Below are 22324 nucleotides of genomic sequence, written 5' to 3' on the forward strand. Positions count from 1 at the left end.
AGTATTAATGGGTAAACCCCTGCTAGTCCAGATGCGACTGTGGACACCTGTGCTCAAGGAGAAATGCAGTCCTAATATTGTATGGAATCCTGCCATTCAAGGTAATCTATATCTGTATCTATCTGAATCCTTAAACACTGTGAAAATACTGGTTTTAGGGAATGTGTTTTGCTATGCAAATATTTTTGTGTGTCTCATTTATCTGATTTGATGTTTAATTTCCCTGATTACTGTTTAATTTAAATATAAATAATATCTATGTTTAAGAGAACAGTTGATTTATTTAGAATAAAAGCTCCTCTCTTACCTCTGAGCCACCCACATACATTGACTGTGTTGTCATTCTGCCAAGTATAATTAAGCCATTCTCATTTGGGGGTTCAAGTAAAAAGTCTCAGTCTTTGGTGGCAGCAAAAATAACTAGGCAGTGCTGAGGAAGGCAAAGAGGCAGCATCATATGCATCTCAAGGCACTACAGAGGGCTGCCATTACCAGTACAAGAGCCAGTTTGGTGTAGTGGTTAAGAGCATTGGCTTTTCATCTGATGAGCTGGGTCTGATTCCTGTCCCTCCACATGCAGTCAGCTGGCTGAGCTTGAGCTAGTCACAGTCCTGTTCTTAGTGCAGTCTTGTCAGAGCTCTCTTAGTCCTGCCTACCTCACAGAATGTCTGTTGTGGCGAGAGGAAAGGAAAGCGATTGCAAGCAGCTTTCAGACTTCTTCTGGTTATGAAAAGTGGGGTATAAAAAAACAACTCTTCTTCATAAAGGACCTCAGAAAGAAGGAAAATGTTACAGGGTGTGTAAAAGGAATGTGATCTGGATCAACATCAAAAGCTGCAGTTTACTGTTAATGCTTGTTTATATCACTACCACCGTAAGGCAATTTTTTTACTTTGCACTAGCAGGGAGAGTACAGCAATGGCAGTGAGAATATACATCTCCTAATAAAGATAAGCTGTATTGGTTTGGAACTGCTCTCCAGTTGGAATGTAGAGCTTAATTGAATAAAAGCGAAGGAATGTCTTTGTTCTTTTTATTAGGGAAGATTATTTAATAGTAAAAAGCACTTGGGTAATTCTTTTCCAGAGAAAAATTATAAAATGTACCTTAGTTTATACCACCATAGTAAGAGGCAAGAATAAGAGTGATGTTTTAGTTCTTTTCGATTTTTCAATATATCTTTTTTAATTTTCAGTACATCCACTTAGATTTTTTTGTAATAAGTTTTATTGTTTGACTCTATATGAATTAGTTCCATGGTAATTTATTTCCCAATTTGTCTTGTAGGACACTGACAAAAGCCAACTATACTATTATCCTTAAATAATTAATAGCCATTGTACTACAGTTAATTGCTGTAATTCTTCATATGACTGTAAAATCTTTGGGAATCTTATGTATGATTGCTTTTAAACTAAGAAATAAGAATTCTTATTCTAACTAAGAAATATATTAAATGTTTTGTGAAATTTCTCCTTAAGTGCAACTACATATGATAATTGCTTGTCTGCCTTTTCTTTAAGATAGCTGTTTAGTATAGAAATTTGTTTCCAAGCACTTAACAATTTGCCTGTTCAACATCCATATCAGAATCATCATCCTGTGAGACAGAAAGAAAATTACTTTGTTTTAAACCTTCCTTCCCCTTCTCCCTCCTGGTGCCTTGAGTGCAGCTGTAGCAGTTCTAAGCGCATAGGACACGTAGTTCCTGAAGCATCTTACTACCTGCTTCCTTGGAAAAAAACTAATTTTGTTGTTTGCCTGATGCCTTGGATGCTGATTTAGCAGGATTCAAGTTTCCTTCATTTCAGTGCAGCAGCCAGGTTAACTGGCAAAAGATTGTAGAAAGGAATGTGGATCTTCTCCAGCTCAGGACACAATCTTAAAATGGGAAAGAATTTTTGATACTTGATTCATTATATAGTGATGCATTATGAGTGCACCAGAGGTTGGATTAATTGGTATAAAGCTTGTGTAGCCATGGCTTCGGCCAATTCTCCAGTGTTTCAGTAGGAGCTGAATTATGTTAAAAAGTTTCCACATTTTTATTATAGTTCAAAGAAGTGAACTTGGCATTCCCGCAGCAAAACCTAAAATACTGGAAGTCATTTACTCTATCAGGTATCTTTGAAAGACCTTTAGTGTGTTGATGTCAGTCAACCCCTCCAAGATGAAGGTCCTGTGGCTGGGTAAAAGGGCACAGACCAGGAAGCGCATCTTCCCTGCCTGAATAGGGTGCAGCTTACAGCTGTACTCACCACCAGGAATTTGGGAGTGATCTTTGATGCCTCCTTATCTATGGAGGCACAGGTCACAAAGGTAGCCCAAGTGGCATTCTTCCACCTGCACCAGGCTAGGCTATTAACACCCTACCTATTAACACCCAAGGCTGTTAACGCCCTCAACCCTGGCCAAACTCAAATACTTTGGCCACCTCATGAGAAGGAAGGATTCCCTGGATAAGAGCCTAATGCTGGGAGCGATTGAGGGCAAAAGAAGAAGGGGACGACAGAGAATGAGGTGGCTGGATGGAGTCACTGAAGCAGTAGGTGCAAACTCAAATGGACTCCGGGGAATGGTAGAGGACAGGAAGGCCTGGACGATCATTGTCCATGGGGTCGCGATGGGTCGGACATGACTTCGCACTTAACAACAACCAGTCCTCAGAACACTTGGGCACAGCGATCCATGCAATGGTCACTTCCAGACTAGACTTCTGTAATTCGCTCTATGCGGGCCTTCCCTTGTCTCTGACCCAGAAATTGTAGTTGGTGCAAAATGCAGCTGCTAGGGTGCTAATGAGATTATCTTGGAGGGCCCATATCCAGCCTGTGCTGAGGCAGCTGCATTGGCTACCAATTAGCTTCCGGATAAGGTTCAGGGTTTTGGTTCTTACCTTCAAGGCCATCCAGGGCCTGATTCCCTGAGGGACCGTTTATCTCCTTATGCCCCCCCCCAGGGGTCTTTGAACTTTAGGAACTTTAGGTTTGAATCTGCTAGTTGCTCCCAGTCTCCAGGAGATACTCCTGGCCTCGACAGAGCCGGGGCCTTTTCAGTCCTTGCCCCGACCTGGTGGAATGAGCTCCTGGAAGAACTGAGGGCCCTGATAGAGTTCTATAGGGTCTGTAAGATGGAGCTCTTCTGCAAGACATTTTGTTGAGGGCAGTCTCAGGAAGATTGGATCCCTCCCTTCAGAAGCTCCATATGCCGGACATCTGGGTAAGGACTACCTCTCCCAAGGCAATGGGGCGTTACTGTTAATGGGTGTGGAGGTGGTGGGGGTGAGGTTATAGAATTGGATTGTGCCACCATTATTGCTGTACTTTTATTTGTTTATGGGGTTTTTTGTAAACCACCATGAGCCGGCAGGGTCTGGGGGTGGTGGTTAATAAAAACTCCAGTATTTCAGTGTTCAAAAGCAAGTACGCAGGTCTCTAGATATTATCTAAATAAAATAATTGTGCATCAGATTAGAGCTCTGCAGTCCCTTGTGTTATAAAGTTTAAATGTGTGTTCCTAACAATGTCCACCAGAATGCACTCTGTTTTCAAACAATGTAGTAGGTGGTTATTATGGATAAATTGTTAATTGTTTTCCTGGGGAAAATATTTGCAAATTGATTATTTTTCAGGAAAGTCTCATTTAGGGAATTATGAATCTACATTAGTTTTTCAGAGCTATTCATAAATAGACCAAAGGAAATTAACACGTTCTATGTTATATAATTAGTGCTCATTATTTAATGTTGTTATATAATTATTGCACATTTACAGGATAAACTGTGTCACATACCTTGTTTTACAAATATTAATTTAGGGGTGATAAGCGAACTCCTTTTTCACTTACAGGATCTTGTTGACAGAACAGGCTGGTAATTAGTACCTCTCATTTCCTTATATCACACCCTTGACTCTGTTATAACTTTCACTGGACAAGACAGGCTGTGAAGGTGTAGGCCACTTCCCCAGAGGAAATTATAATGGCTTCCTCTCCCTTCCTTTTCCTCTACTCCACATAGGAAAAATGTAGAGGGAATTGTACTTCTAAGAAATGCCTTCTTCTGAATCACAGAATCACATCCTAGTTTTTTTAAAAAATCGAATTTAGCCCAGTTTTAGTAGAAGATCTGCTTCTGGGCAGAGCTTCTTTTGTTGGTAATTCAGAATTTTAAAATCTGCACACCATAATTTATATTTCTGGGGAATACAGAAGGATTTGCAAGAACTGGGTTGGATCTAGACTATATTAGACATTTCTGCTGATTCCCCCTTCTCCCAGAAAATCCCCCTGCTCTTGTGATATCTCAGAGTCTCCTATTTGTTAGGAATAGTGTCAGCGTGCTGCGGTTGGGGGGCGGGGAGCAGGCAGGAAATTTTCATTTTGCTGATGGGAACTTCAGCCTGCCTCCAACCCATTGCTGCTTACTGAATTTTAACAGTAGTTAGAATGTGTTGCATAGATTTGTAAATTCACCCTACGAGATTCAGTGCTGAGAATTGTGAACCCAGGAGAAAAGGGGAAAGGCTATCTGTAATGCATCTTATGAAAAACAAGTGATCATCATAAATCTGGTTTTATTTGGGAGGGTAAACATATTTTTAAGCAATCTAGTTTTTAAGGTTAGTTTTACATCTGAACACCGCCCGTGGCGCCACGGGCGCCACGGACTAAATAAAAGAGTAAGGCGTTCTGGGGCGGGATGTGTCCGGGATGAGGAAGGGTCCGGATTGGACCCTTCCTCATGACAGACAATCGGAGGGAACAATCGGCAGGCGCGAAGCGCCTGCCGATTGCTCCCTCTGATTCCCAGCCCCAGCAACTGCGAGCCGCGCGCAGCGCGGCTTGCAGTTGCTCCTGGCCTGACGCCCGAGGGAACCCACGCAGGCCGCAGCCCCCGCGCACCACCCCCTCGCCCCCAACTTACAATGGTCTCCGCCGTCCTCGCAGCCGCTCCCGGCCAACAAGGTTCCAGGAAGAAACAGTCCACCAGCGGCCCTGCCAGCAAGCGGCCCGATGTGCGGGCGCGACTCGCGGGCGCGGCCCGGGCGCGGCTCGCGGGCGCGGCCCGGGCGCGGCTCGCGGGCGCGGCCCGGGCGCGGCGCGGGCGCGGCCCGGGCGCGGCGCGCGGCTCGCGGGCGCGGCCCGGGCGCGGCTCGCGGGCGCGGCCCCGGCGCGGCCCGAGCCGGTCCCCAGCAGACAGCAGACTGACGGCGGTCCCCAAGGTCAGTTTCTAGCGCCCGCTGTATTCGGCATACAGCGGGCTTAATTACTAGTTCTTACATAATAGCAACATTAACAAGTGCTGCACCTCTCTGACATGGTAAGACTGCTGTTTGAATGATAGACTAGGTTAAGATGTGATTTTTTAAGAGAATTTGCATGGTTTTATTCATATTCATATTCATTTATTTGCATTTTTATACCTCCCATAAGAGTTGATTTTAAATGGGGTTTGTGTTTACATAAGTTATTGTAGCTTTATTAACTAACAAAAATGTCTGCTTTTTACTACTAAATGTAAAGTTTTGCTCTTAAAAAAAATTGGCAGAAGTTGACTTACCCATTGCCATTTTCATTGAGGCTCTGCTGTCTGTAGTTTCAGGAGTCCATGAAGGTGATGTTCTGTGGATTGCTATGGCAGGTATACACCAAATATGGGCATTCTTCTTGGAAGGTGGAAAGCTATCCAAAGGCAGGTAAGTTACATTAGACTGGTCAGCAAAGCACAATGTCAGCAATTGATAAGTAAAATATATGGTCCCCTTAGGGCAGTGGTTCTCAGCCTTCCTAATGCCGTGACACTTTAATACAGTTCCTCATATTGTGGTGACCCCCAACCATAAAATTATGCAAGTGTTCTTTCACAGAAATTAAATTGAAACTGACCAATGGCTTGAAGATCCATTGTTCATGATTGTATATAAATTGTTTTTTTCTGGGGTTTCTCAGTTCAGTTCTGCCTCTTGTCCCACCATACCGATCTTGCTCTTTTCTTGATCTACCCCACAAGGCTGTTGTGTGGATGGCGCCCTCCTGGCCAAGCTGCTTGCCCTGCCGCAACCCCTGTGAAAGGGTTGTTCAACCCCCAAAGGGGTCCCAACCCCCAGGTTGAGAACCACTGCCTTAGGGCAACATCTGTCAATATCTTTCCATATTCTTATTTCTTCGTCTGCTGGCAGCAACAACCTAACCTACTTTGCCTCATTTGTATCATTGAAGCTCCTGCTTCCACTAAAGCAACTATAGTTTTTGAGTGGCATTACTTTTTTTTACTTTGTGTAATTGAAAAGTCAGGAAAGAAGTGCCAGTGGCATTCGTAGTGTAGCTTCAGTTTCAGGAAATACCAGTATTAATATTCTACAGTTTTTATGACACTAAAAGGACACATTGCTTCTCTGTTCTCTGGATTCCTGTTTTTGCCTTATAAATAAACTTCTAAAGTATGATTTGATATCATTTTGTACTTTATATTTTGCTACAGTGTATCAAAAATTCCGAATTATGATTATTTTGCAATAGTTTCATGTGTGTGGTGGTCCTTGTGACCCTTTGGTCCCTTTTCTCCTTAGTGACCTAAAGAAAGGAACTTGCCTCCGCTTTGCTGGGAGTGGCAATGAAGAGAACCGAAACAACGCATATCCTCATAAAGCAAGCTTTGCCCAGCCCTCCGGTCTTTCCCTTGCTGCTGAAGAGCCATGGAACTGTCTATTTGTAGCAGACAGTGAGAGTAGTACTGTGCGAACCATCTCAATGAAAGATGGAGCTGTGAAGCATCTTGTAGGAGGCGAGAGAGACCCAATGGTAATAACCATTACATGTATTTGGGGGGTGGGGGGGGTGAATGCTATTTTCACCAGCCCTATTCAAGCCTAATTTTAGTAAGTAGTCTTGGTGTGGTATCTTGATATGATGGTTTATGTCTTAACTGTATTGAATGGGGTATCTCTCTCAGATAGGATAGCATTTGGTAATACATATTTTGGTCACTGTGGGAAAATGCTGCTTAATGACTTTCAAAAGTCTTACAGTTGCTGGCTATATGATATTGATGGTATTGTCATGGCCTATGGCTAGAAACAATAAAGTCTTATACATACATACATACATACATACATACATACATACATACATACATACATACATACATACATACATACATACATACATACATACATACATACATACATACATACATGCAGTTGCTGGCTGGCTGGAGATGGGCACAGAATTCTCAGGTAGCATGTTGTGGCTTTTCTAAGGCTATGCTCAAGAAAGAAGGGGATTCTCTTGTGTACACTCTCCCTCCCAGCCACGTATCTAGAAGCACAAGTAGCAGAGTTGGTTAATGCACTAATTAGGAAGAACTCCTTGGGCCATTCCACATTCGTCCAAAATAGCACAATGGTTACTAATTGAAATAGCTACAGTTTTGCCGTTATGCACAACGTCGTTGACAATCTACAACACTCCTGAAACCGATCCGCAAAAAGCGCTTTGTTGTAGCGCTTTCAGGGAAATCCCGAAAAGTGGATTCACCCTCTGGAAAGCGCTACACTCCTGCAACCAATCTGCAACACTAGCGGGAAAGTTCTGTGCATTACCATTGTTGCGGTTTCTGCAAAGTCCCTCCCCCTGGCTCTCTCCTCTGATCTTCCGGCGAAGCGATCGCCATTTTTTTTTCTCCAAGCGAGTGGAGATCAACGCACCGGCAAACCTTCGCTTACCCAGTGAGGCTTCCCCGGCTGCAGTCCCTCTGTTTAAAGTCACCAAGCACAAGCATTGCAGAGGCCCGTTTGCTGGTTTATTTTCACTTTATTTTTCACACTGTTTTCAGCCGAAAATCGCGCCCGTGAAGGGGGGAGGATTTATTTTTTCACTCGGGGGGGGGGAGCGTGGCAACGATGAAACGGCAGCTCAAACATCACCTGCTAGCTGGATGGGTCTCTCCGTTGCAACGAATCAACGCATATTCGTTGCAATGGGTGTTTTTTTTTTTTTTAAAAACCTTCCTTAAAGGGAAAGGGGCTGTTTGGGAGCATGATAACGGCCGCCCATTGGCAGCTCAGCAATAGCGCTTCCTTTCTAGCGATTTTTGCCGAGACCGGAACCCTGTGGGAAACGATAGAAACGCAACTGGATTCCACTATAAAGGCAGGTATGTATAACGACGAATTCCACTATTTAAAATGGTGATTTTTCCTTCAGCAAACAATTTGCTACATGGATCCCGGTGCGGAATGGCCCCTTTTGTTGCAGAATAACAAGACAGTTCTTCCGCTTTAAGTTGTTTCAAATGCCTTTGAAACAGAATGGTGATGGATACATGCAAAATTCAGTAACAAGCAGTTGAAAGAAGACTTATTTTCAGAACCTTGTAGCTGGATACACAATAGCCATGAAAATACTGATTCAGATGCTGAAAGACCATGTAGTACAAACCAGTACTTGCAGCAAGTAGAACTGCATGTTTGAATGCTCATGCCGTATATTTCTTCAAGGATTCAACTTTACATGGACAGGGATATTTTTACATGGGGCATCATTCCTAAACTGTCTGCCCTCCCACACACACACTTATATACGTGTTCTAAATGTTTGAACTGGTGCTGTGAATTTTACATGGGAAGGGTTTTTCTGATGAGTGATGTAGTGATTGCCACTAGCAATGGAACAGAAATAATTCACATACTTCAACAATCACTTGACAACCTTTTGTAATCCTAGATCCGATTTGGATTTATGTTGATAGTTCAGAAAATAAATATTCATATATTTTGCCCCTTTTTGTGTCTTAGGAACTGATGGTTTGAAAATTCATCTTCTAGAAAAATAGTAACAGGTGTAACTATGGAACAACCCCTCTAATTAAAGATTTTTTCCCCCTTGAAAAAAGAATTTATTTGCTTTTGGTGACGTTGACGGAGCTGGGATAAATGCGAAGCTACAGCATCCCCTAGGAGTTGCCTGGGACAGGAGGCGAAACCTCCTTTATGTTGCAGATTCCTATAATCATAAGGTGAGCCTGCGTAATGAATTACTCCAAGCAATTTGAGTTTCATGTCATTATCACTACTAGGAAGTCAGGTGCTAGATATTCAATTGTATAAAAACTGTCAGAGTTGACAAATGAATATATATTATTTTAGAAATTCTTATAGTTTCTTTATATTTCCTTATAAAATTATAAATTAATATGTATGCCCGATAGAGTTGCCAATCTTGGTTGGGAAATTCCTGGAGATTTGGGGGGCGGAGCCTGGGGAAGGTAGAATTTGGGGAGGAGAGAGGCCTCAGTGTGGGATAATACCAGGAAGTCTGTCCTCCAAAGCAGCCATTTTCTCCAAGGAACTGTTCTCTGTGATCTGAAGAGCAATGGTAATTCCAGGAGATTGCTAAACCCCACCTAGAGGTTGACAACCGTATTCCCCATGACTAGTTCAAAATAGAAATATCAATGATTGCCCTGTGATACCTGAGAGCAGCCAATATGGAAGCAACAATGTATTGGATAGTTAGCTCATTCTTTTTACGGTTGAGAAACCCCGGAAACTTTCTTCAGGCTTCGAGAAGCCCCAGAAGTGCCGTGATTGTGCAGAATTTGGTTGGGAAGCATAGCTGTGTACATATCCACCTGGGGCCCTTCCCCTTCCCATCCCTTCCAGACCCATCATTGGCAATTTAGGGGGGGAGGGGCTTCAACATGACCATATATGGTCATATCTGCCAATAAATGTTTAACAAATTTAAAGAATATATAAAAATTAATTAACTCCCACCCATTTGGGAAACCTTTCCAGGGCCAATAAGAAACTACAGGGTTTCATGAAATTCTTGTTGAGAAACCCTGCTTTAGATGCTTCTCCTATAAGTTACATGACTAGGCTTAGTGATCCATATCAGAACAGATCAGATATTCACTTAGACACTAGATGAAGAAGATGAAGAAGAAGAAGAGGAGGAGGAGGAGGAGGAGGCGGTTCTTAGATGCCGCTTTTCCCTACCCGAAGGAGGCTCAAAGCGGCTTACAGTCGCCTTCCCATTCCTCTCCCTTGTGATCCTTTGGGATGGGCATAAACCAGGAAAATGTGATTTGATTCATACTTTGTGATGCACACAGTTTATGAACTATGAACTGTCACAAACATTTAAGAGCAAAACAAATCTGTTTGGTTTGTGAGGCTCGTAACCCAATAAACAGATCTTGTGCAAGGTTAAGATACCAAACTCACAGAGGGCCTATGGCCAACTCTCCTTTACTGAACTTCCAAGTTTGGTGATGTTTTGATTTATAGGGTCTGAGATATGGTCCACCAAAGATGGTTACCTCAGGAAAGTGCTCTTTGGGAGAATGACAGGTGGTCATTTTGACAAGACGTAGGTGCAATAGGCTCAGGAGGACATAGAAGAGATCCTATGCAAGCTAGAGACATAAAAATTGCAGGAAACTTCCCTTGGATGTTCTTCTATATGGCCTCCAAGTTCCACCCCCTCCCCTGTTGCTTTGAAGTTCTATAAATAGAGTGAAGACAGTCTGTCAGTCTCTCTGGAAGTGTATCCATTCGAGAAACTTCACAGACATCTGGAAAGTTCATGCTGGTTCACAAGCCAAAATTTATCACAAACTTTAGTTTATGAGCCAGTTCATACCCACTTCTACTAAAAAAAACTTCATTTTTATAGAAAAAGGCTTATATATTTTTATTCTCTTTTCCTGTCTCTCTTTCACAAGAATCTAAGTAAAAACATTTGAAATTCATAACCCTTTCATAAATGTGCATGAAATTTCCCTCTTAGTTAGTATATATACTAAGTTATTCAAAAGCTCCTTCACAATCCCTGTAAATGTCATTTGAATGTCCTACCCTTGTTGACATTGAATGCCTTTGTAATATATTTGTTTATTGTTTGCAATATATTTATTGTTTGCAACATTATGAGAGCAAATGGGATGCAGCAGAAAGGGAGGACTATTAGGTACTTGTATATACATACAGACACTCACAGTGACAATACAGGACATGCTCAGATAAGTTTAGATTTCACTCCAACTACAAAAATATTTCAAAGTGCAGTTTGTTTTTCCCACCCCCACCCACTAAATAGCTGGCATTCCCTTATATGGGGGCAAGTAAAGGAATGCACTTAGTGACAGTGTTGAGTTGGGACTAAATTCCCCGTCATCTGAAAAAGCTGTCCAACATTTTCTGTATCCATACCCTTGATTCAGTTTGTCTCGATCATGCCAGAGCATGGGGGAAGAGAGAACAATCTTAGGAGAGAGAGGAAGTTAAAATCCATCTCACCTTCTGAAGCAGGCAACTGAATATAACCAATATGCACATCAGTAAATTCAAGTTTGCACGTACATTTATATGTCGATGTGTACCCATCAAACAGTGAAGCTGTACAGATTAGTGTGATTAACAGAATGTCAGACTGTGACTGAAGAGACCTGTGTTCAAATCCCTGCTCAGCCTGAAATGATTGATTGGATGGCTTTGGGCCATATGTTTTCAGTTCACAGAGATCTTGTGAGAATAAAGTTTGAAACCACATGCTCTACTTTATAGTCCTAATTGTAATGATTAAATTAAAAATGATCATGGATTATTTTCTTTAACGAATCTCTCATGTCTTCAGTTGTGTGCATTAACTGACTTGTCAATAACCACTTTAATACCTCACACAGCTTTTATTGCAGCTGTAATTCTATAATTGATTAAATCCTTTTTTTTTCAAACTTCTTGGTTGTGCAGTCCTTGAGGATCCATCCTCTTTATGGTGGTTCAAGGTTGAATTTGAGTTCAGACTTGCTGGTTCCTTCTATGATGCTCACTGTTATGACCTTTATAATAAAGTTTTCAAAAATTGAGTAATTTATAAAGTTTATTTCATCTCTCCTCCCCCACCCCTTTAGATTAAGTTTGTAGATCCTAAAATGAAGAATTGTGCTACCCTGGCAGGCACAGGAGAAGCAGGCAATGTCATTGGTTCCGACTTCACCTCATCAACTTTTAATGAACCCGGAGGCCTATGTGTTGAAGAGGGAGGGTGTTTGCTCTATGTTGCAGACACAAACAATCATCAAATTAAAGTGCTAGATTTAGAAACTCAAATCGTTTCACTGGTAAGTCACTGTTATAAAACTTTATATGGCATTTTATACTCAAGATAAATTATTTGAGCTACGTCTTCTTTCATCATTTCTCCTAATGCAACTGTCTGAATGGCATGAAGCATAGCTGATGTATGTGTTCCTTGCAGTAAATGCATTCCTATGATGTTTTATAATGGTCTGGCAAACAGAACAGCGTTTGTGTTGAGGATATCCTGTTAGGCTTAAAATAAATGTTCCATCTGTTTGAGGGGCTAGGAAGGACACTAACGCAATTAAAATGAGCGGTGTTACTCAGAATGATATGGAGCCCAAACTCCTGCTTCGTGTATTTGCTGCATGACCTTGATCCTCTGCCTGCCCCCCCCCCAAGATTGTGTGAATTGTAGAATTCAGAGAGAGACTACTCTGGATGGAGATCTCCCCCCCCCCCCCCCGAAGGATTTGCTGTGCAGCCTTGGGGTAGTATTTAATCCATATCTACAGGTGGATACTGTGATTGCATTGTCAGTGTGCCTTTACCTACCTTGGCTTGGTTTGCTAGCTCTGATGCTTCTTCAAGAAGTTTTATCTGGCCCCAATGGTGTATGTTCTTGTCACTTCCAGGCTCAGTTACTATAATGTAGTATTGGATAATCTTATTTTCCCTTCCTGGCTGCCTTTTCCCTTCCTGTCTCAATTCAGGCAGATTTTTAAACCTATATAACCCTTTACAGCCTAGGATCTAGACATTCAAAGAATCACCTGTCTCCAGACAGCCCTGCCTGGACACTAGGTTCTACATTTCAGGCCCTTAGCATTGTCCCCATGTCTGCTGAAGCAAGGCAGAAAACCAAAAACAAAAAAACCCCGCAAAGGATAAATCCATTTTAGTGGTTGAAAGTTGCCCACATGGATGGGCCCCTTGAACAGAGACTTACTGTGTGGAAAGGGGCAGCTGAAGCTTCATGGCATGGAGGTAAATAACTAACTAAATAAATGCTTGACTTTTCAGTTGGTTGTTTCTCATTGGTTTATATATTGTTACTGTGCTGCTTTTATTTTAAATTTTCCTTTACATTTTATTTTGAAACTTGCCCGAGAAATTGTTAGTTTTAGTATATTTGGTGGGTAATACTTCAGTAATGATTATATTTGGATTATTGTTCAGTTTTTTTATTGTTACTGTCTCACAGTGTGGTGAAGAAGTGTGCATGAGATAAGTAAACAAAGAGAGCTCCACAATTGATGAGCAGCCACTGGAAAAGATTTCACCCCTGTCCCTTCTAGATATATATCTGTGAAAGTATGGGGTCCTGTAGTAGAAGTTCCTTGGATGAACTCAGAATATAGACAGGAGCATGGGGTGGAGATGGTCTTTCAACTGAAGCTGCTTAGGACTTTAAAAGTCAAAATTGTCACTTTGAATTTATCTCAGAAACCCACTGGGTGCCAGTACAGTTGGTACAAAATTGGTCCAGCATGCTTATTGCAGTGCGTTCCGCTTAATATTCTGGCTGCTACACACTGGACCATCTTCAAAGGCATCAGCCAATTTACAATTGTCCAGTCTAAATGTTACCTGCACCCATAATTTTTACCCTCTTCCATATTATCTGCATTGACTTTCAGTCCAACCTCAAACATTGGTTTAGCACATTCACAGTCTTCTTGAAATTAAATGGGAAGGAAAGATACAGCTAAGCACCGTCTGCATGTGGACCATAACATACCCCAAATCTCCAGGTGATCTCCCCTCAGAAATGTTTTGCAGATATTAAACTGCATAGGAGACAAGAAGGAATGGTGCAGAAGTCATAGGCCCAGGACAGAGGGGACAAACACTCCAGCATTCATATCTTGAGTCAAATAATGATGAAATTTGACAAAGTCATAATAGCTTAAGGCTCATTAAGGCATTGTGATGCACTGTGTTACACAGCAGTACGCAATATTGTGCTATACAGAATCTAAGGAGCATGAAGCAAAGAATATGTATGTCCACTTTTGAGAGCCCCTTGATAATTTACTGAAATGGGTACTCTTTTGTGAAATGCAGCTCTCATTTTGGCTAGTACTGATTAAAATAGCACAGTAAAATAATTAGTAAATAGCATGATTTTAAAAATTAAATTCTTATTATAAAGCAACAGACAGCAATGGAATCAGAAAGTTAAAGATGAAAAAGCATAAATGTTTGTTTTATGTACCATCTGAAATTAGGTAAGTAATATAAGACAAGCATTTCTGGGAATGCTGTTTTATACTTGGAACACTGCTACTGAAAAGTCCCTCCCATATGCAGTACATCCTGAGTAGAAGTAATCCAGATCAAGCAAGACTCATTTTATAGTTCCCAACACTAGAGGAAAAGGTGTTCATGCAGCAGAAGCAAGATTACAGTCACAGCATTAAAAAATTCAGAGGAGTTTAACGCTGTTTGCTTTTTAAGAACGCTTTTAATAGAATACAAACAAATGACAATGTTCCTTGATTTGAGTCAGCATTATAGCAGGCTTCAGATTTTGGCTATGCTTTATAAGGCAAAACAATTTAAAGGAAAATGTAATTGGGAGAATGCTTGGCCGTGTGTGGCTGCCACTTCCTCAGTAAATGTAAAGGCATTTTAAAAAAATCTTAAATATCCACCATATGAATAAAAGGCATTTAGAGGAGGAAACATGGTTCAGTGGTAGAGAATATGCTGTGTGTGCAAAGGTCCCAGGTTCAATTCCTGGCATGTTCAGTTAAAGGAACTCCACTGTCAGGTGCTGAAAGACCTTCCCCTGCCTGAAACCCTGAAGTATTGAGTTAGATAGGCCACTGGATTCACTCCATATAAGGCGCTGTTATATTAACATGCTCATTTTAATTGAAATTCCACAGTTGCCAAGAGTACAGTGAAATACCCCAACCATAAAGGAGAAATTGAAAAGTTAAGTCACATAATACTACAAACATTCTTAATTTCTAGAACAAATAGTAGATCCTTTATCCTAAGAAGTTAGATTAAAGAACTATTTCAGCTGAGTATCTATTTAGACTACAAAGCATGTGCATCTAAACAAGTCAAAACTGCCAGGAGAAGTACTATTTATCTATCTTTTGTTTGGCATGAAACCTGACAAATACACTGGAAAAGTCTAAACTGTGCCAGATTCTAAAACCTCAGATTTCCTTAATAGTAAATTGTAGGAATATCTTTTGTTTAAAACACATGATTTATGTAATTTAAATATGTTTAAAAAATGAGTGACTGATTATATGGAACACTCTACTTTAGGACATTTTATGTGTTTGTTCCCACCTGTTCAATCAATTTAGGATTTGATTTAGCAAAAGTTGATATGTAATTTTTATTTTTCAAGCTACCTATACAGGCGTATGTGTTGCCTATGGGGAAGTCTACATGAACAAGATCTTCCCTCTTTCTGGCAGTGTTATGGAGGGACTGCTGTATATAGGATCCATTGAAGGAAGGTGCTGACAACACTGGGAAGAGTTTTTGGTTCACGTGGGAAAGTCTAACAGACTTTGGACAAGCTGAAAAACTGATTAATTGCACTGAACAGGCAAACATTTAACTAAGATTCTCATCAGTACAGATGTACTAACTTTGATTGTTACATATAAAAGTCAGCAGCCCTAAACGTACAGAAGAGGTTTATAATAGTACCTTCAAATAGAGGAAGCCCAAGATGCCTAATCTCATTAATTATTTTTTCACTCTTCTAAATGAAAAAAAAAATAATGTTTTCATACTGAGATGCAGTTTCTTTAAAAACAAACATTCCTTTTGCTTCTTTGATAGCTACCTCTTGTAAATGCGGAAACAGTGGAAACTGTAGATGGTCCAGTTGTGCAAAAAAGTGCTACGACAAGAGTACCAAAGCTGCCTAAATCTGCTCCAAATGTTCAGCTACCTACATTGGCTGTAAGCCCTGGCCAAGCACTTCAGTTCATGTTAAAACTCAGCCTTCCTCCAAATGTCAAGCTCACTGAAGAAGCACCTAGTTCTTGGTTTCTAGCATCAGAAGGTAAAGAGCTCCTTTTAACAATATCCATATACTTTGTTAGTCTCCCAAGAAGACTGTAACAGGAAATTGATTGTTAATATAAGAAGAAGAAGAGTTGGTTCTTATATGCCGTTTTTCTCTACCCAAAGGAGTCTCAAAGTGGCTTACAGTCACCTTCCCTTTCCTCTCCCCACAACAGACACCCTGTGAGGTGGGTGAGGCTGAGAGAGCCCTGATATTCCTGCTCAGTCAGAACAGTTTTATCAGTGCCGTGGCAAGCCCAAGGTCACCCTGCTGGCTGCATGTGGGGGAGTGCAGAATCGAACTCGACATGCCAGATTAGAAGTCCACACTCCTAACCACTACACCAAACTGGCTCTCCTAAAGCTACATCCTAAACACAAATTAGCACTGAGTATATGATGATCTGATCATCTTTGAACACTTAACCACTGTCTACAGCAGCCTTTCCCAACTTTGTTACTGTTCAAAAACTCCTGAAACATTCTTCAGGCTTCAAGAAACCCCAGAAGTGATGTCAGCAGGCTACACCTTTCTTCCATACTCCTGGAACTCCCATGTCACCAGAAGTGACATCACCAAGATACTCACAGCACAGGAAGTGACAGCCCAGAAATATTTTCAGATGATAATTTGTGAACAGAACCATACCTGCCCTCTGGACAGGCTATAAGCTTCTTCTTCACTAAAGGGAGCCTGCAGTGGGAGCCTGTAGAAGCAGGACCAGGGCAAGCCTATGCCACTCTGTTGCTCTGACCCCAATGGCAGAAACAGGGCCTGGGCAGGCTTGTGCCACTCCATTGCCCTCCTGTAATTGAGTTAAAATTAGAGTACTTACCTCTCTGGACTCTAGTCACTACTACATGCAATGACCCTGGGCCAGCAAGGATTTGTAGGGCCAGGGACGCTCCCCATCCCCTCCCCTCCAGGCCCATCATTGACCATTTTGGGAAGGGGAGCCAGGTCGACATGACCATATATGGTCATATCACCTGATAATTTTTTTAATCAGCAAAACTCTTCCATGGCCATCATGCAATCCCAGGGTTCCATGAAACCCTGGTTAAGAAAGCCTAGTCTATAGAATCAGAAACTGAGTTTATATAGCAATTATTGATTGGTTTCTCACCAAGAGGTGGGGTTAGCATTCCTAAAATTCAGCTGCCTTTACAACCCTGTCATTATCATGTCATTTTAATCAGAATCTGTGTACCCTGGTTTTACCTTCCAAAGAAATTGGAGGCATAATATTTGCCAGCCAGTCCTGGGCATGTGTACTCATAAATGAGCCCTGCTGATTTCAGCATCCTTTGCTTACCAAAACACTGTTTTATAATTATATATTCACACTATAATACAACATGCTGTTGTAATTATTCCTCCCCTCGATGTTGTTTTGTTTTCCAGGAAGTGAGTGGTTGCTTGATGAACAAAACTTATCTGGAAAAATTGAGGACATTACCAGACAACCTGCAATCTCATTGGAGATACCCATGAGTTGCCTATCTACGGAAGTTGTACTGTCAATCAGAGTGTGCCTCTATTACTGTAGCAAGGATAGCAGTGCCTGTATAATGAAAGGAATCTCATTCAACCAGCCTTTACATATAGCTAATGCTAACCAAGGTAGTTCTGCTCCAGTTGAGCTGACATATGCATTTTAATTGAACCAAAGCTAAGAAAGAAGCTATGCTCTTAAATTTTTACTGCTTAATGTTTTTTAACCCAGGGAAGGGGGGGGGGAGCTTCTGATCTTTCAAAAAACTGTTACAGTAATTCAGTTACGGAATTCACCTTGAAGGCCTACTATCTCTCCAATATGCCTGATCCTATGATGAAGAAAACCTCAGGCTGAATCATGAAACTACTTTTAGCCTTTGTTTTTTGATAGTAAAAGCAATAAATCTAAAATGGGTTGGAATCACTGTGAATAGAGTGAGCAAGAATGTTAAACAGTTCATTTTTGGAGGTTCAGTCTTATTGATTCAACTTAATCTGTTTGTGATCAATTCTGTTTTGGGCTAAATGCAATAGATTGTTGAATTACTGATGTATTTGCTTCTCTGGTTTATAAACATTCATTTTTCTCATCATAAGATGAGGGATTTAGAAACCAGTGTGAAATGAACCTAAAATTAGTAGAGGCTCCCCCCCCCCCCCCGGTAATGTTATATGAATACCAACTTGTATGCCTTATATGAAAATCACATTTCTGTGCAAGGTCTAGAAATAATGGTTACAGAACTGGTTGTATTAAGAGACAGGAAACACATATTTATAACAGCATCCTATATCTGTTTTTCAAATTGCTGTGCCCATTCATATGGCTTGGTGAAACACCAAAAATTAATGGCTTAAGACTGAGGTTACATGACCTGATAAGAGCATTCTTTAAAATTTTGGCAGTCCTGTGAGAGAATCACAAAGACATTAACCATGCTTTGCATCAATGCCAGAATTTATTAAAGTTATTATTAAATCATGACAGACCTTACTAAAATACTTTCATTAGTTCGTTGCACTTGGTAAAAAAAACATTTGAGTTCAACAGTCTTATTTAGTTGTATGTTACTGGGAAAGTCGCCCCAAAGAGTATGGATAGCTTATACTTGGAGAAGTTATTCCAAGTGGTCCCAGAATGGTTGTGAACAGAAATTGCTGGTTACAAAAACTCATAAGTCACCGTAAAATGAATTGGATTTGCCTTTGATGTTTATTTGAATATGACTGCCATCTTCAGTGAGAGAAGAAACCAAGAAAATGTCAGTGAACAATACATGTTGAAAATACATGTTTTATAAAAAGCATATTTCAAGAAACATTTCTGAATATGACTATACCACAATCATATGCCTGTGTAAAAGCTATATCACATTAATGTTTGTGTTGGGTTTTTTTAAACCTTTGAGCGGAGCTTGTTCATAGTTTGGGCTGAAAAGCAAAATATAAATTTTACAAATAAATAAATCCCAAATACCTGAGGAAAAGCAGCTCAGATTATTGTAAGGAGACTTCCCCTTTTCTACCTAAAATGTTGCTGAAAAGTTATGAAGTGTTTCTCTTTGAAGGGGGAACCATATGGTGGTGTATAGCTGTTTTTTCCTTCTTAAGATCACTTGCCAGCATAGCTGAGAGGTAAGAGGTCATTTGAATACCAAAAACAAGTTTTCTTGCCAAAGTTGTCTACAGTTTGAATATTTCAGCAGCCTTTTAACTTTCAGGTCAGGCTTCTAAACTCCTTTAAGTTTGTGTGTATGGCAAACTAAACAATGAATTCCATATCCATTAGCTATTTTCGGAAGAGTTTTTTTTTTAATTGTGCACACCTTTTACATAGTAACATAGTAGTAGACAGAGCCAGTCTAAAAGGTTGCTTCTCCCTCCTGATTATTTACAGTTTTTGTAACCACCTTTGTTAAAGTCATGTTTATTGAAAAGGAATAGATGCAACATGGCAGCATTTAAACTGCAGACTTACTGATACTTGGGTTTCTTTCCATTTGTGATTGTATTTGGGGGGGGGTAACAAATTGTTCTATTTTCAAATGCTTAATCTTTAGTTTTAAAAATTGTCATAAGAAGAGGTTACTAGAGGATAATCCATAGATTCATGAGTACAGGTTTATAATTGTCCTTGCTATTCTATTCAGTCCTTGCTCAGTCTTGAGCAAGAGGACTTAATCAGCAATAGAGTGCCAATTAATTAGCAAAAGACTTTATTGTGAGACAAAAGAGTTTTCTCCTTTTTTATGAGAAAAAGTGTACAGATTGCTTTCATTAATGTGGAAGCCAATAAAGATAAGTGATAATTTGTAACAGCAGTTGCATTCCATAAAAATGCCAGAAGTTGCATCATCATCTTTCTTGTTGTCTTATTTCCATTTTGTTTGTTCATTTGGAAAATCTTCCTTCATATTTAAGTAAAACTGATAACTTTTCCCCCCATTGTGAACCTAGCAATGCAATCATGCATTATGTTGTTGCTGGCTAGTACAGAAACTGTTTCTGTAGATCGTTTATCTTTGATCCTAATATATACATCTAGTTTGCAGCTGATTGGGGGGGCAGTTCATGAAAAAGCCAAAAACAGATTTGGAGGATTTAAGGCTATAATGATCCTATATATTTGTAATGTAAGACTAAACAAATTAGTTTAAGTTCTGGATATGGATGAGAGCCCAAGAAGAGCCTTACTGGATTAGAGCAAGAGTCTTTGCAGCCTGTTCCCAAGCTGATGTCTCTGGGAAACCTAAAAATATAATACAGAGGAAACAACCTTATACTGGTAAAATATAGTACAATGCCTCTGACAAATATTTAGCTGGCATTACTAGTATCTGTTGCCAGATATGGCATCCATATTATCTCTCTGGATTTAGTAAATTATCCGTAATATGAAATGCTATCTTTTTGTCTGTCTTGACTTTCACTGGATTACAGTAACACCATGAAAAGGAATAGGGGTGCTCTGATTTGAACCAGTGGCAGCCTCATAAGGTAAGTCAGGAACCTAGAAGGTTGAACAGCTAAACAAAAGAATGAGACATCTATAACAAAGTGCACAGTAAATCTAGATTAAAAACACAGATAAAATAGCATACATCAACATCTGTAAATTGCATGTACTGTAACTAAAACCAAAACATTGGTTATACAAAATAACTACTAGACCAAAAGGATTTTGGTCCAGAGGGCCTTCTTCAGTAGTCCAAATAATGGACAACACAGACTCGAGATGTAAGTATAAAATATCTGATCCAGACCAGGCAGGTGTATGCATCAACTAAATAGTGTAACTCCAAAGTATTGATGTTAGTCAGGCCTGGACACACAGAGGAGCCCATCATCGAGGATATCTGTACAGCCATACTGCCCTTAGCCATTACTCTGTTCAGGGTCTATGTCCATATGTATGAAGCATCATACAGGAACTCATTAGTTACTAGATATTAAGCCCACTGTGGCCAAAATACAGTGGGCCCCAGCATGGTGGGTGGGTGGAAGGATGGGGCGAAGGAAGGAGGAAAAGGAGAGAGACAGAAAGTGAGGAAGATAGAGACAGAAGAAGAGGTAGAGAAACAGGTAGCCAGAAAGAGGCAGATGGAAGAGAGGGAGGAAGGGAGAAAGGGAAAAACAAAGGGAATGCTGGGAGGAAGGGAAGGATAAAGGGAATAATGGGAGGAAGGGAGGAACAGAATAAGGTAGGTGGCCTTGGGACCTTCTGCTGGGCCCAGGGGCAGGCTCGGCTGCCCCAGGGCCCGGCAGAAGGCTCGGGAAGGCAGCAGCCGACTTTGCGGCCTACTGCTGGGCCCAGGGGCAGGCTCGGCTGCCCCAGGGCCTGGCAGAAGGCTCGGGACGGCGGAAGTGGGCTTTGTAGTCTTCTGCTGGGCCCAAGGGCAGGCCAGCCTGCCCCAGGGCCCGTCAGAAGGGTTCCTGGGCAAGGGGAAGCCGACCGGAGGACTTACAGCTGGCGAAGGCTTCTTCCTCTGAACGGCGACACCCCGGCCGGCCCAGCCCATTGGCTGCTTGGCCCTCCGAGTTTTTATCCCGGACAGGGCCTGCCCTAACTTCTCCCCACTTGCTCTTACTTCTTTATTCCTCCCGCTCCTATGGAGCGGGGGGGGGGGGTTAAAGATATGTCACTATACTGGGTTTTCTTTCCATTTTAGCTTGTTATACACAATTGTCTAAAAGGGTAGCCCTAATCATTTAGAGTGCTGTGCATGTTTTGCTGTTAAGTTTGCTGCTGAGTCTAGTAACTTAGATATGTAACATAATTTTACTAAAAATATAGTTTAAAGAGACTGTTCCCAAGTAAATTTTAGTACAGACAATTAGACTGAATCCAGTGCTTCTCGTTCTGTTGATAGAAAAGCACGTTCCCTCCGCTCACTGCAGATTCCTACCTCACATCTAGTGCTCTTCCAAGGTACCATGGATAGTGTTTCTGGTAATCTAATGGGCTACAGTGGAAGGAGAGAAGTAAGAAAGTTTGTCCTATTTCTGGAATTTTGAGTAATATTGAGAATATCTGGATTTTGTCAGATTAGTGACTTAGAAATTACACTGTTTAGTGCAATGCTAAACAAAACTAAAAGTTTTGCCTTCGTTTTAGTGGTCTTCCTAGCCTTCCATTAAACTATGGAGACCAGGTTTCAAATACACCTATTGAGTGCCTCAATTAGGATAATTC

General features: G+C 40.9%; 1 protein-coding gene across 1 annotated transcript in view; it reads left to right on the top strand.

The window, feature by feature from the left end:
• Positions 1 to 19989, top strand: part of NHLRC2 (NHL repeat containing 2) — a 43896-nt gene extending 23907 nt beyond the window's left edge. The window contains exons 6-11 of the mRNA XM_077349819.1: positions 5597 to 5696; positions 6570 to 6801; positions 8894 to 9016; positions 11918 to 12127; positions 15906 to 16131; positions 17539 to 19989. Of these exons, the coding sequence (XP_077205934.1) occupies positions 5597 to 5696; positions 6570 to 6801; positions 8894 to 9016; positions 11918 to 12127; positions 15906 to 16131; positions 17539 to 17795 (1148 nt within the window). The 3' untranslated portion in view covers positions 17796 to 19989. The remainder of the gene's footprint in view (positions 1 to 5596; positions 5697 to 6569; positions 6802 to 8893; positions 9017 to 11917; positions 12128 to 15905; positions 16132 to 17538) is intronic.
• Positions 19990 to 22324: the final 2335 nt, after the last annotated feature.

Source organism: Paroedura picta, chromosome 8, assembly GCF_049243985.1.
Source record: "Paroedura picta isolate Pp20150507F chromosome 8, Ppicta_v3.0, whole genome shotgun sequence".
NCBI classification, from domain to species: Eukaryota; Metazoa; Chordata; class Lepidosauria; order Squamata; family Gekkonidae; genus Paroedura; species Paroedura picta.